The sequence below is a fragment of the Phoca vitulina genome, unplaced genomic scaffold, assembly GCF_004348235.1.
Source record: "Phoca vitulina isolate PV1807 unplaced genomic scaffold, GSC_HSeal_1.0 scaffold4, whole genome shotgun sequence".
NCBI lineage: Eukaryota > Metazoa > Chordata > Mammalia > Carnivora > Phocidae > Phoca > Phoca vitulina.
Window position 1 is genome coordinate 45,648,389 of NW_022589707.1, and position 15,661 is coordinate 45,664,049.

The 15,661-nt window shown below is 43.9% G+C and overlaps 1 protein-coding gene across 5 annotated transcripts in view; it reads left to right on the plus strand.

The window, feature by feature from the left end:
• The window catches only part of RAPGEF5 (Rap guanine nucleotide exchange factor 5), a 508,053-nt gene that overhangs the window by 431,898 nt on the left and 60,494 nt on the right, over window positions 1-15,661 (plus strand). For 4 of the 5 annotated variants that reach the window (XM_032401958.1, XM_032401959.1, XM_032401957.1 and 1 more), the window contains 2 exons: window positions 8,749-8,867; window positions 9,320-9,408. In XM_032401958.1, coding sequence (XP_032257849.1) covers window positions 8,749-8,867; window positions 9,320-9,408 — 208 coding nt within the window. The remainder of the gene's footprint in view (window positions 1-8,748; window positions 8,868-9,319; window positions 9,409-15,661) is intronic. The other variant, XM_032401956.1, reaches the window with a different exon arrangement.

Sequence of the window (15,661 nt, forward strand, 5' to 3'; positions counted from 1 at the left end):
TTCTGAGGTAAAATGCACATTTTAGAGTGTATAATTCAGTATCTGCCCAAGGCAGCTAATGCACTGGAAGTCCCACCAACCTTAACCTGCATGTCTCTGTGTACCCATGTTGTGTGGGCACAGGTGCCCAGAGTCTCACTCTTCTGATCCCTGCCATGTTTAACTCTATTCCGGCTAGCACTTCATTTTTCCTTTGCTGGTTCTTGAGCTCTGCCCTTGCCTGAGCTGGTTTAGTTGTGGTCTTGATACTATGCTCAGCCCTTTTCAACCCTCTTCTCTTTTCAGTCCCTTGATGGCTTTTCCAAATCACATGGGCCATCTAGAACTGAAAACTGGCTGCCCTAGTAGTTTTGAGCCTCACCATGACTTAGACACGCCTGTTATCTGACCCCCAAGCAGATTGGCCTGCTTTGGCTAGCAGCACCAGGGTAAACCAAGTCTAGAATGTACATTATTGACCATCTTTAGGGCAACATCTGTGGTTCTGGTTAAGAGCTCTCTTGTTGAGACTGTCTGGGTTCAGCTTTACCACACCCTCGCCCTGTGATCTTTCTTGGCTAAATTACTTTATCAAAATGGGGTTTTAATAGTATTTACCTGATAGAATTGTTGTTAATGATAAGATAATGGATGTGCAGCTCTTAGCTTTGCCTGATGTATGGTAAACCCTCAATAAATGCTTGTTGTTGTACGTTTATCTGCGTGGGTCTTGGCTTGGTCCCTTCCTTATCACCCTTCCTAGTGGATCTGTTTGTTGCATATGGCAGTGCTCTTTCCTTATTTCTTGAGTTGTGGTTACCTCCGTCCCCATGATACTAGCTTCCATTGGTCCAGTCATTAATAATTGCATGATTTTTATACTTCGCAAAATATCGATATTTGTATCGATAGATACAAATAGGTCACCTATTTGTATTCTCTTAGATAGGGGCCAAGTTTTGGAGCTACCTTGCAGTGATTTTTACATCAACCACCCTCAGGCCAAGACCCTGAACTAGAACAGGTCATTTTGATCCGATCTGTAACCCCTTGCCTATATTTATCCTTGTCCAGTTGGATGAGCATGCCAGCTCTTCTTTTCAGTTTACCTGATCTGAGTGCCTCACCCAAATTGATGGTCAAGATGCAGAACTGCACAAGCCAGTGTCATCCACCACCAGAGTAATTTGATGACCCTCCCTTAGGAAGAACACCTCTCAGCAAAATGTCCCCTATATCAGCACCATCAGACTTCACAACTTGAAATGGATTCTTCGAGATTTCAGGTGTTGTTCTCTAAGCCTCCACTCTAAAATATGCTTTTATCCTTTCATCTTTTGGTTCATTTATTCATGCAGTGTTCTTTGAGTGTCTGTGAAGTGTTAAGACCTCATTGGGAATTCAAAGTTGAAGATTTGGTACCTGCCCCCAGGTGAGCTTTTGCTTTGTGCTTCTCCAAGTGCTGAGTCACAAGGAGTCACGTGGTACCATGGGGTCACAGAGAAGGGCCAGCCAAATCAGACTGGAGGCAAAGGGAGGGGTGTTCTTGGAGGCAGCAATTCTTGAAGTGAACTTTGTGGAACGAGAAAAGGTTAGACCAAGAAGGTCATGAGATGAAAGGAGTCATAACAAGCTATTGGCTCCAGGTCTTAGTCCATTTAGGCTGCCTTCACAGAACACCACAGAATGAGTGGCTTATAAATGACACTGATTTATTTGTCACAGTTGTGGAGGCTAGACATCCAAGATCAAGGCGCTGGCAGATCCAGCGTCTGATGAGAGATTGCTTTCTGGTTCATAGACCACCATCATTTTATTGTGTCCTCACGAGGTAGGAGAGGTGAGGGAACTTTCTGGGGGCTCTTCCATAAGGGCACCAGTCCCATTCATGAGGGCTCCACCTTTATGACCTAATCACCTCCCAAAGGTCCCACCTCCAGACACCATCACACTAGGGATCATGTTTCAACCTAGGAATTTCTGGAGGGGGGCACATTCAGTCTATAGCAAATGCTTTCTCATAAGTAAGTTAGCATCTTCAGGTACTGTTTTCATAAACTTGAGGGAAAACAGCTTTGCAACTTGTGCAACTTGTGAACACCATGGCATCAAGCTAGGTGATTCTTTGTGTTCTCCATTTGAAGGGTTCTCTGGTGCTGCCTACTTCAGACGGGTTTGATGATGGAGCACGAGGCCATGTGAGGTTGCTGAAAATCCCAGTTGGGGCTGAGCAGGAGAGGGAGAGTAGGGGGTACAAAATACACATCTTGCCCAGTTCACAGTTTAGCCCACAGTTCAATCTGTTCATGTCACCCCCTTTTTATATGCCCTAGACTGAGGGACAATACCATTTAGTGAATGCCTTCCTAGTGCTGTGTTAGTTACGTGGCTTCTTATATATTAGTTATATGGGACCTTGGTTTGGTAGATGGAATAAATAATTATAACATGCAAGTTCAAAACACAATTAGCTCTTATGATGAGCATTGTAATAGGAAAGTGACTAAGTGAAGGGTGAGGGAAGCCTCACAGTGAGAATAACCTTTGAACCTTGCAACATGGCATTCTGCCTTTTAGAGGCAATTCACTCCCTCTCTTGCTTGTTCATTAATTTGTAAGTACAGTAAACCTTTATCAAGTGAATATCATGTACCCTGAGCTGTGTGTTAGAAAGAGAAATAGAAGTCACAGTCCCTGCCCTCAAGATGTCATCATTTAATGGAGAAGACGGAGAACAAATGAATAGAGATCACTGTGATGGGCATCATGACCGGGTTCTTTGGGCATCTTGTCTGGTTGGAGGCTGTTAGGGGCAGGACTTGCAAAGAAGTTTTCTTAGATGAGATGATAAGTAAAAGTTCCATCGTATGGAATGGTTTGCATTTCTTGGTGTTCGTAGACTTGAGTGAGACTGAGGACTCTGGACTCTGCCTAGAAAAATGTGCTTACACATAAAAATTTTAGATACTTTCAGAGGGTTCTCTGAGTCCCTAAATCCCATCCATGAACCCCCAGTTAAGCGCTTTTGTAAGAGTTCATGCTCATAAAGCAGCAGAGACACGATGCCGTAGAGAATATCAATGGATGCTTTATGTGAGTATTTGAGAGAGGAATATTTTCCATTATCTGTGATAATGGAAAAATCAAGCAAGTAGTTGTGACAATTCCAGCAGGCCTGAGAAATCCCTTAGTAATCACTTTTTCTTGCTAGTGCTGGTGATAAGTGAAAATATAAATACAGTCAGAAACTTGGTTCAGGATAATGCAAGTTAAGACCTGCTAAACTACAAGCATCAATTCTTCACCTTATTTTTAAAAAATCAATAGTTTTATTATTTACTAGGTATTTTCATCCTAAAAATAAATGTCTTTCATGTGAATAAATGAAAGAAAAAAAGGTTGATTTAGAAGTAAAAAAAGCTGATCATGATCACTGAAGTTAATCTAAAGTAAGTCAAAGGCACTGGTTCTATAACTCATTCAGAATTGACAGGCAAGATAGCAGTATAGCCAGAAAGAGGAAATAAATCAGAGCTACCTGCCCAAAGAATGGAACAAAGATGAGGAGCAGGGACAACTTGAAAACCCTCCTTTGTTTTCATGATCCTGATGGGTTCTGTTCAGTGGTCCTATAATTCTGTGATCCATCAGCCTTCCCTTTTGGCATTTATTACACACACACACACACACACACACACGCACGCACCATTTTAGCTGAGGACACCTGTTCGCTTTTGCATTTCCCCTCCTTCCCCACCTCTGCATTTATCCCTAATCACATCCCATAGGCAAAGCTGTGAAGACCCCATCTGGCCCAGTTGTTGGAGTTTCTCATTCTTCCCACCATCCCTTCAGGAGAGCAGGGAAAGAACTGGTTTCTGCAGATCTGGAGGCTCATGCGTGTTTTGGGAAGAGATGGGAATTTTCACTGAACATGTACAAAGCAGGGCTGAACACCACAAGTAAAGGCATGAGGGCGTGTGGTGCCTTCTGGGAACACACCCTGTGCCCCTCGTCACCTCCCATATCATTGTCACACCTGCAGAAGCCCCTTCTCTCCTGAGGCCTGTGCTTCCTGCTCAGGTCATCTTTCCTTCCCTCCAGATGTTCTTCTACTTGTCTCAGTAGCTTTATTATCTATCTCCTACTTTACCATACTTCGAGCCCTGTTCCCTGCAGTCACTTTCAGGAACATTCCTTTGTATGACTCTTTCATCACCCAGACAAGGAAATGCTGTTTTGTTTTGTTTTTTTAATCCTTGCCTCCAGTGACCACCATCTCCACACCACTCCATACCTATGGCCAGGCAGCGTCCTCTAACTCTTGTCAATGTCCTCTAGCCAGAGGCCACCAGGGACACACCTGTAGGTGGACAAGCTGGGTTTGTTGCCTGTTGCTGAGGGGGAGACCTCACACTATGGGGAGCCATGGGGCAGATCAGAATGAGAGGGTGCTAGGAGAAAGGACCCACAGGACTTGGGTTTGTGTCCAGTGATGTGGGGGTGGGTTTAAAGAAGCAGGGCTTTGCTGTCAGGAAATGGGGTAACTCCAACTGGATATCTTGAGTCTTACCTACAGGGAAGACAGACTAGAGCAAAACTGAAGTGGTAATTGGGAAAGAAGCAGCAGTCACTCGTTATCTGGGCTTTTGGGTATTTTCTGGCTTGGCCAATGTGCGTGCTTTGTCTGTGTTCAGGTGTGATTACCGTGTGGCCATGTGTTTATCTTGTTCCATCACAGTCACAGATTGGCCTTGTCTGATGTCAGTTTTCCGCACAGTCACTGATGCTCACAGGAGAAGCCCCAGCCTAGCTGTGAGTGCCAGGCCAGCTCCTGAATATCGGGGCTGCTCTTGTCTTTCTCAGTCTTCACCACTCTGAACTGCTCCACTTCACGTATTTGCCTCCTTGATCAAAGCTTCCACCTGCTTCCTCGTCCACCCCCTGCCTGCTCCCTTAGCTCCTGTGGGGACTTAGCCTCAGCCGTTCCGTGTTTTCTCAGTTTATCAATGCCTTTCTTGGCTCACTGCTCTCCCTAGCCAGGCAGAAACTATGTGGTGATGAGCTGCGTTCATGGTATGCTGATAACCACCCAGAAGCCCTGCCCTTGTCACCTCCTGTTGTTTCCTTTGCCAGCCCCTTCCTCTGGGTGGGCCCCATCATTCACTGTTCCCTAACCTCTAAGGTTTGTGAGCCCTTCAGCAGAAAGGCATATAACCATCAACATGTGTTTCTACCCTCAGCAGTCCACAAAGCTGCCTAGCAATGCTCTTTTTCATAACTTGTTTATCCCTCTTATATCCCTGGAAGCCATGTGTCCACCAACTTCACCCTGAACCCTCTCCTTCCAGAAGGTAGTCTCAATTCCCCCTCTTCTAAGAAGATAGAAGCCACCTCATATGCTCTACTGTGGCTTCCTTATTTTCCATACTTTATTTTTTTTCTAAGTCTCCACCCATCCTCCTTCCCTTGAACCTCTCTGAGGGAAAGAAATATTCATCCTTTCTTAGCCTGCCCCCTCCACTGTGTTCCTGATCTTGTCCCCTCTTCTCAGCATCTGCCTTCCCCAGCCCCACAGCCTCTGTAGTGTGGCCCTTTCCTTTCACAATGCAGTTCCAGGAAGTGAGCTTCTCTTTGGACTCCCTCCTCATTCAGTTGCACCTTAGCCCTTCTCTTCTCACTCCTGGACCAAAGTGATCTCGTCATCGATTTTTCTTAGACGTAGTCTTTGTAAACTGTACGGCATCAGACCAGCGTTTTCCTTGAATCTCTTGAGACCATGCTCTCCAGATTCTCCTGGCTCATCTTGGTTTTACTTCTTCATCATCTCAAGACTGACCCTCTACCTATTCCCCAGCTTTCTGTGGGTTTTTTCCTTCCCCTATTCCCATCTTTATAGTTCCCTTTCTCTCCTATTCCCTCTTAACAATCTCAACCACTCCCAGAACTTGAATAATTCACAAATTTGTCTCTGCCCTTGACCTCTGTTGGAGGCCTAGTTCATTATTTCTAACTGCCTGCTAAGTATCTATAGCATGATATATTATTGGTACTAAAACATCACTTGCCTGAAACTAGATTCATCAGTCTCACCAGAACCAGAGTCTGTATAGTTTTTGTCCCATTTCATGGCATTCCCATTCTCTGTCACTTACAGCTGTCTTGACTATCAAATCCCATGTGTTCTACCTTTGCATTGTCTCTCGCATTTGACCTCATCTTAGGGTGCTTGCCAAGTTACAGTTACATTGTAAGGGAGCCTATTAACTTGTTAGTTAGGGGCAAGGGACTTGTCTTACTCATCTCTGCTTGTTCCTCTGTATCCAGCACAGTGCCATACCCATAAGACACCATCACTGTTTGTTGAGTGAATGACTATAAATTAAGCATTTTAATGCTTTACTTGCCCTTCATGAACTATTTGTGATTGAACAATTTTCCATCATTAGACCTCTAAATACTTTTATTCTTCAAGCAAGCACCAGAACAAAGTTTCCTACTCAGAACCTCAACCATGGTACTTCTGCTCTTTTTCAGGAAGAGCAATTAGGTAAGCATGCATGGGTCATGAGGCATTCATATTCCCTTCCTTTTTGAAAGCCAGATAGGATACCTAGGATTATTATGTTTTCATGGCAATTTTAGATAACTTACATCTCCCTTTATACATTGATTTTTCTGCTTTCTCTTTTCTTTATTTTTTAACAGGTTTTCAAAATGGAAACTATCACTATGACATAAGATGCTATTGATAGTACATCAATATGATTCAGCTGTTTCCCTGCCCAGCAGAGTGTGGCTGCTCTCTGCATAGCCCTGTAATACATATTAGTTACACAGACGTTAGCGAAGCCCTTCCCATCTATATGTATGTGCGTGGCCCTTGGAAGTTAATAATGCCATATATCACGTGCATGTAGAATGTAAAATGTACTTCACAATGACAGCAGGCTCATAGAAAATGAATATTGTCTTATGATGAGAGGAAAACCAGGGAAAGATTTTTGTCCTTTCAAATCCACTGTTGAGTGAATTATTTGTTTCTGTGTCTCAGTATCCCAAACCCACATTCTGCCTTTTTTTTTTTTGGGGGGGTCAATATATGCCCCTCTCTCCAGCCACCTTATTTCACTTCAACTACATGGATAACAACAGAACCCCTTTGGAGAAATGAAAGATAGCAATTACACATTGGTATTCATGTTACAGGAGTCACGCTGCCATCCTCAGGGAGTTGAACAATGAATATCCAACATTAATTGCCACAGTAACTGAGCGTCTGACCTTGCTGAAATGTAATACACCCATTTTACATAGTAAAATTATTTGCCACTAAAAGATTTTTTAAATTATCATAAAATTATATTGCTGTTTAGAGTTACCAATAATTTTTATTTTTGTCTCTACATTTTCTTGGGAATCAAGACATCAGCAGTTGCAATCACAATTTTATCACTGATTTGGTTGACAATTATGGCAAGATTAGTGCCTTTATATTCTTAGGAAGGGTGAATAAAATGCATTGCCATCCCTGGTAGATCTATAGAACTGATTAATGTACAGTGGACATAGTACATTTTACCCATTGGAGAGAAAAATATTCTTTTTTTTTTTTCTTTAATGCTTGCTCCTAATTATAGGTTGGATTTTCTGCCAGTGGCAGAAACATGCTAGGAACTCTAGGGCATGTTTCCCTTTTGAAAGAAGTGATATCATTTTTCAGGTGAAGCCTACCTACTCTCAACTTTTCTTGCTTTCATCTTTTGCTCAAATCCTCAGAAATACAGAAGCTAGCTTTTCTTACGTGGATTTTACAGTTCTTTTTTCCTGGGCTACCTCACCCTTCCCGGGTGTCACACACTGGGAGAATTTCACACTATATATATACTCTGGAAGTGTTCATCACTCAGGGCCGGCCTCCACACTGCTGGGTCAGCATTGAGCCGGACTCCGACAGAGCCTAGTCAGCGGGCCACGGTGGCTCTGGGCTGTGGAAGCTGTGTGTGCAGAAATGAATGATTGTTCAGCCTTCTCTCCTTTTTAAAAGGGACTGAGGTGAAGAAAGTCAGTGCACTCACCCGTGACATGCGAATTTCAGCCTAGATGAGATTCTAACTAGAGATCCATTTTTGCTGTATTCCAGCAAAACTAGCACAGGATAAATTTGAAGGCCATCTTACGTCTGGGGGGAGAAAATGAACCGAGTGATAGAATGGGTAATTTTTTGCCCACCTTTTAAAGTAGGGCTGTGAGGTAAATGAGTATGTGTCTACCCTAACTACTTAATATAGCTTGCTCATTGTTTTAGTGTTTAAGTCGTTTATGACTTTCCAGTTTTAAGCATTGACAAGATAAAAGAGAATACATATGCAATTAGTATGTTGTGTCTTTTGAAACTTTGAACTTTGGATTTCTTACTTCAGATCATTCAGGTAGTTTTAAAAGCGAGCTCTCTGAATCCTAGCCCCACTTTATTTATTTTCTCCCATTTCCTTTACAGTACTTATGTCTCCCTAATACTTGTCTGTGTCTGTAGAATTTGAGCCGGGACACTCGACCATTAGGGGGAGATTCTTGCCCGGACTCCTCATTTTTTTCAGGATCTTTAAAGAAATCCTGGTGGAAAGCAACTTGGGAAAACGCAGCTTCAGTTTAGCCCCTGCTTGGGGGTCGGGGTTTGTTTGTTTTTGTTTTTGTTTGCCGGTTTGTTTAATGTTCTCTCCCCTTTTCGTCCCATCCATCACGGCCCTCCCCTCCGCCCGCCGAAAGCAGGATGATGAGGTGAGGACGGTTCAGGTGAAGGAGCAAGAGCACAACGTCCTGGTGCTGAAGAGGGTGCAGTGCTGTGGGCCGGCCCCCCCGGCCGGCAGCGCCGACAGTGATTGGAGGTGAGTTCGCACGGAGGCTCGCGCTCCTCGTTCCTCGGCCCTGCCTGCCTCCCCTTCTCTCGCTCCATCTCACTCGCTCCCGCTGCCTCCCGTCCCTCCCTCCCCCTCTTCTCCCCGCCTCTCGCCTCTCGCGCGTCCTAGCTGCCTGCAGAGCTCTTGGCAGCCAGATGGACTCAGTTCCCGGCGAAAGGACAGAGATGGCAAGATCTTTTAGCTCTTAGGGGATGCCTTTGTTAGTGGCCGTTCACAATGGGCAGCTCCCGGCTGAGGGTCTTTGACCCTCAGCTAGAGAGGAAGGAGTCCGCAACGCTCTCCGACCGAGAGCTGCCCTTGCCTACCTTCGATGTGCCTTATTTCAAGTACATTGATGAGGAGGATGAGGACGATGAATGGAGCAGCCGCTCGCAGTCTTCCACCGAGGATGACTCGGTGGACTCTCTGCTCTCTGACAGATACGTGGTCGTGTCCGGCACCCCCGAGAAGATTTTGGAGCACCTTTTGAATGACTTGCACCTGGAAGAAGTCCAGGACAAAGAAACAGGTAAGGCACGGGGGCGAAGGGGGGGGGGCGGGGGGTGTCTCCAGCTTCCAGACCCACAGCTGCGCCTGCCCTTGTCAGCAGGGGCAAGACTCCCGCTGTAGCCGAAACCAGCATGGGCAGAAATAGCATCTGCTTTGTGCGCCTCCCCCCTTGGCCTCGTGCTGTTTTGTTTCAATCCAGTAAATGGACACATGTAGATCCAAGCAGCTGCCTGGGAAGTCGCTGTACAAAGAAAACGATGGGAAGGCAGATGTTCTTGTGTCTTTGGCAATTTTTACGAAATCTCACCTAAAGGCAGTTGGCAAGAGGCTAGCATTTTAATAGCCAGTGTTCATTGGGAAGAAATACAAGGGACGAGGATTCACCTGGCCTGTGGGAAGCACTGAGCTGAGGGGAATAGCCTCCCTGCAGAAATGCCAACAATTAATGCAACTACTCAGCAACTGGAAGCTTAGCAGCAACTTCTGCCTTTTTCCAGGTGGTTTACAAACTGCTCAGAGCAAGCCTTGCTGTGCAGAATATCCTACTCATAGCTTTGCAGACTAGAAACTGTAACTCACTGAAGTCTTAGTGATCAGACTTCTTGTTCTTTCTGTCTAATCTGGGAGCAAAATACCCATTTAGCTTTGTCACCCTTGCACTTTGGGAAACAGTACCATTGCATGTACAAAACAACCTAACCATGCTTCCTTTATCACCAAAGGGCGAGTACTTACTTCTCCAGAATTCGTAATTTGTTCCAGCGTGGAACAATTATTGCAATGAATAGGCCTCTGGCTGTAGCCTGGATTCTGTAACTTGATCTCCTGACTAAAAGGCACTGTTTGCTGTTATCAGAGCACCTGTGTTTGTAGGTTGAATTCCTGCAGAGTAACACCTTAGGTTTTTCCCCTTGTTGGAAAGATTGTGAAATGACTGTGTAGCTGGGAGCAAATTTCCTTGGGTCCCAGTAGTTTTTTGTCTGAACCTAATTGATGTCTGATTCTAAAAAGCATTATGAAGGACGTGAAGAGAAACAAAGTTGTGTGAAATATGTAAATGGATTAAAAAAAAGAAAAGGAAAATGACCCAATCCCGTATCCTACAGTAATGTTATACTTTGATATCAAAAATCAAATAGATACTTTATTTTGCATATGTTTGGGGTGGTGGAAACCAGTAGCTGTCATTTATACACAGGCTAAAAGAAAAACATTCTCATGGCATTTGCTGGGTTGTTTTTGTATGTCTGTTGGTTAATATTTTGTGCATTTGAGCACTGTTCCATGTTCTGCTTCATCAGATATAATCATCATGGAACCGGGAATAATTTTCCACGTACTGATTACCAGACTGCTCTACACAGGTGGTTTGGACTAGATTACAGGCAAATAATCTGCCGCAAAGAGGAGACCTTTCAATGTGGATAGATGTTTCAGGGGTTTGAATACTTGCTTCTTCTTAACAGCACCACAGTTCTGGTCTGTAATGTCAGACTCTGTGTCTAGGTCATGTGAGTGGGTGTAAAAATTATTAACGCCAGTATTAGGCCTAACTTGATTTCTTTTTTCTTTCTTTCTAATTGTCAGTGGTTTTTTGAGAAAGATGGCCTAGGTGCCCATAACACGTTCCCACTGTCCAACACTGGGAATGAGAAATCTCCCAGATTACTAAGTATGCCCGGAGTTGCCTGCTGCTGGAAACGGTGTTGTGCATGGTGTCTAGTGACTGTTACACCACGCCTGGGATCAGATGTGTCACTCTAGCCCCGTGCTCAGCAAAGCAAAGAGGACCAGAGCTCAGTGGTTTGCCCTCGGCAAAGCAGGAAGAGGCCTCTCGGGGTCAGCCTCTCGTCGTTCCTACTCATTTCCTCAGAGTTTTCAGAGGACGCATGATACTTCAGATTTTTGTAGTGATACTTGAAAGAAAGCATGGTAGCAACTTTTCCTGTGATTAACAGAGAACTTTATGAAAATGAAAAGTCAAACTTAGAGATTGATGTGTATGCAATAGGGGGCCTAAGTGAAGTCCCATGCGGTTCTTCAAAACGTCACATTCCAGCACTTGGAGAAAATACAACAGAAAAGCCACCATGTGGTTTTTTGTTGCTACAATGAAAAGAAGTATCATATATGTAAAAATAAAATAAATTCCATGGGCAACTTGAAGAAAAGAGGTGATTAGTTCTAGCTTGAATACTAAATGAATCACATATTTAAAGGAATTGAGGCCCCTTGTTACCAACAGAGGTGAATTCGCGTTCTTTATTTTGGTCAGGCTGGCAACCCTCATTATAAAAGGCCTATGTGAGCAAGAGCCTAATAGCATCGTATAAACATATGGAAGACAGATGGAGGAAAATGAGAAGGGGCTGCAATAAAAGTATACAGCAGCGTTTTTATGTTCTCGAGCACCCCTTTTAGAGAGAGAGCCATCTGGGGCCGGCTGGAGCCATCTGGTGGTCGTCCACATGGCCCCGATGGCAGTGAGGAGGAAAGGGTACATGGGAGCACATAAGTGCTCCCAAAGACCAGGATGAGCCTGTTCTGGATTGTTACATTCCTGTGCCCACCAGAGGCTGGGGGAAATAATGGTGCCAGAGATGTGAGTCACTTCCCATCTCTTTCCCACAAAAGTCACTTAGTTGTGAAAATGGAAGTACAAGGCCCGATAGAAGAGACCTTCTGCACTCACAGAGGAGCAGTTGAAGTGATTACTAATTGATATGGACGTGCAAGTGGAAAAAACATTGACTTAATTGAATGCAATAGGAAGGAGAATGCCAGAGCTATTGACATGATGTAATCCTGTTGCTACCTGAATCGAGAAAACAACAATTCATATGGTAGTCTATTACCAGGTCAAACTGGGTTTTAAAAGCAATAATATTAGAGATGCTTAAAAGCAACCTACTAATGATTTTCCCAAGTGATTAGATTCACACAATGAATGCCCCGTGTGTTTTCATCATCCCCTGTATGCGTACTTTTCCTCCCTTGTAGGACCAGGCTCAAGGAGTCTTTCCAGGAACAGCTGTAGAATGAATGCATGAATGAATGCATGCATGCATGAATGAATGAATGAATGAGTGATTCTTCATTGTTTCAAATGAAAAAGCTATTTGAGTCTGGCCACTGGATATCTACTTATGAACATGGAAAGTGATTGAAGCCCCTTTCAAAGATGACCTTTTCTGTCAAGGTTCAGATCCTGGCTTATACCTTTGGAATGGTAGAGAAAAATCAAGCAGCTCTTTCATCTTCCCAGTATAGGGGAGACATCGCTGAGCACTCCCAGCCCAGGAGAACTACAAAACAGGCAAGGAGAAAGAAAAACAAGGAGTTGTGAGTAGAGGAGCTAGAGGGAAGGAAGAGCAAGCTCCCCCCAGCCAGCCCTGGTCTGCGGGGTCTGCAGGGGTTCATCCTCCTATTTAACTCTTCCCACTCCCTGGAAAGGATAGAGTATGTTTTGTTTAGGACTGCTGTTGTTGGGAATAATGACTTCTGGTTCAAAGCAGGAGGAAAATTATGTATTGGATGGATTACATAGAGAAAAACCTTCTTATTGATTTTTCTCCCTGAATCTGCATTATGACAGGTCCACCTTAGGGAGAACACAAGAGAAACACATTTGCTGGCCTCTTTTTTTTTTTTTCCCCATTTTCTTATTCTTCATTCATCCTTTTGAAGCAAATGTGCTTAAGGTTATGTGTTTTTAAGAAAAACAAGCGAGCAGAGAATAGGATAGTAGGAACAGGTAAAGCCAACCAGCTCATGCTTATTAAGCTTGACCTGCTTTCTTCGAGGTGTGGCTGGTTTGGTAACTCAGGAGGCTGTCATTCAGCATACCCTGTGGAGGGTACTCAGGGTGGAAGCGCCTCTTTGGTCACGTGTTACTGGTCGGCTTCCAGCAGCACTGCGTAGGGCGAGCAGATCATTGAGAAACTGAGTCGTTTTCCTTTGTAAGGAGGCAAAAACCTCCGTGAAAGTGCCTGTCTTAGATCATAGGGGTGTCTCACTCGATCGATAGAGTCCAGAGGCTAATCTCCATTGCCAGCTTGCTGGTGGCCTTTTTAGAGCAGTGCTCTGACGGAACCTTGAGGAAAGGAGGACAGGCACCGATTTTTATGAACTTCTGTGTCTTCTTCCCAGCCAGCACCAAGCCTGTCCTAAGTGCTCGATGCGTGTTTCTTGTGAAGAAAAATTAAGGCTTTTTTCCTGGTCATTGGAAAGATAGAAGGCAACTTAGATGATCTTCCTCCTTGATCTCCTTACCTTTTAGGATTTCTGGAAAGATGTTTGGCGTTTCTGTTCCAGGCTTCCTCTTCAGGTGGCAAAGACCTCGATGACCATGTAGCAGCATAGCTTGTGCAGGGCCAAACATCGTTGAGGCTAGACACAGAAAATTTTTAGATGGTGGTAAATCTCTCCATGATTTTGCACAATTAAGATGCACCTAAAGTTATCTTGTATTTATCTTTTGTTTTTATTTTTGTAATGTCACGTAACAAATAGACCAGTGGATCTTATGTATGGCTGCACATTAGGGGCGCATGGGGCACTTTTTAAAAATTCCAATACCTCAGTCCCACCCCAGAGGTTCTGATTGGGTTGACCTGAGATGGGACCTAAGCTTTATGGACTTTAAGAGCTCCCCAACTGATGCTCATATGCAGCCAGATGTGAGAGCAGAACATTGACCTTGTCTCTTCCACCACTCCCAACTTTTTAAGATTTATTCCGAGTTTCTAATAGTTACAAATATATACCTGCCTCGGAGAGTTAGGGGCATCATTTCCCCTTTTCTCCACCTCCCCTCCATCCCCCTCCTCCTCTCCAGGGCTTTATGTCCACTGGTCAGCCTCATGTCCACTGGTCCCTGCCTCTGCAGCCTGAGAAGTTCAAAATTTACAAGCTTGCACTGCTGGTCCACCCACTGAAATAATTTTGGAAAAAAGGAAACAATCAGAGGAGACAGAGGTACTGGACACACAGCTGTTGAATTTCTCAACTCTTGGAAAGAGGAGGTGATGATATATAGTGAACAAAACCCATTTGGATTTTTGCCAGGGTTCTGTCACACCATAGAAATCCCTGGGTGGCCCTTGAGTCTCACAGCCAAGATGCCTACTTCTGCAAGAAATCGTGCTTTAAGAAAGGAGAAAATGCACATAGCAGAGGAGAAAGGGTACTAAAATGAGATTCTGAGGTCTTGGGTCCCAGATCTGGGCTCTATTAATAAACCAGCATGAGACCTTAAGCAAGTCATACAAAAAATCTTTGAGATGTCTTTCATCACTAAAACACCTTGATTCAAAGGGATCTACATCAGTCTCTTTCCAAATGTCACAGAACTGTGGAATCTAGATCTGGAGGAGAGACCCTAGAATTCATGTAGACAGTTTGCAGAAACCTGTGGTCATTTTATGTTGAAATCACCATCACTTAGCCTTTGCACAAGGACATAGGCTATTCAGTCTACCTTTGTATTTCTTATATTACTGCTGCATTTCTTCAGACTCATAGGGCAGTTAGAATGTTGATGGAGGAGGAAGCCTGGAACCCACTGCTCAGTGGCCATACCTGGTGATGATTTATGTGTGTTTGTGTGTAACCTTGTTCAGTGGGAAACTTCTTAAGCTCTTTGAGAAATTATGCTATAACATTTCCAAAGAATGGCTTTGATTTATCACCTACTAGTAAAATCCATTTGCAAAATTGTATTACCAAGCCATCTTGGGATATTCAGAAAGAGTCTGTTGCCAAGGAAAAGTGGCAGTTTTCCCCCAGTGGTGAAAGATACTACATCCTATCTCTTATCCTAGCCATCTCCCTGTAATTTCTTTACTTTTAACTTTATACGTTGCTTCTGTGATAAAATATAACTGTTCATTTTTAATTACTCAATTTCTGTATGCCCATGAATGAATACCTTAGAAAAACTTAATTCCTTCATTCCACAAATATCTTTAACACTCCCCTGTCTAGATGTGAAGATATAGTTGTAAACAAAACAAACTCTTTACCTTCATGGGGCATATATTCCAGTAGAGGGATTCAGACAAAAAAAGAAGTAGGGAAATGGTAGATATTAGATGCTAATCATTATAGGCACTATTTTATAACTATATCCACATGTCTTTAAAATTAAGCTAGAGGAGGGACGCCTGGGTGGCTCAGTCAGTTAAGCCTCTGCCTTCAGCTCAGGTCATGATCCCAGGGTCCCAGGGTCAAGTCCCACATTGGGTTCCCTGCTCAGTGGGGAGCCTGCTTCT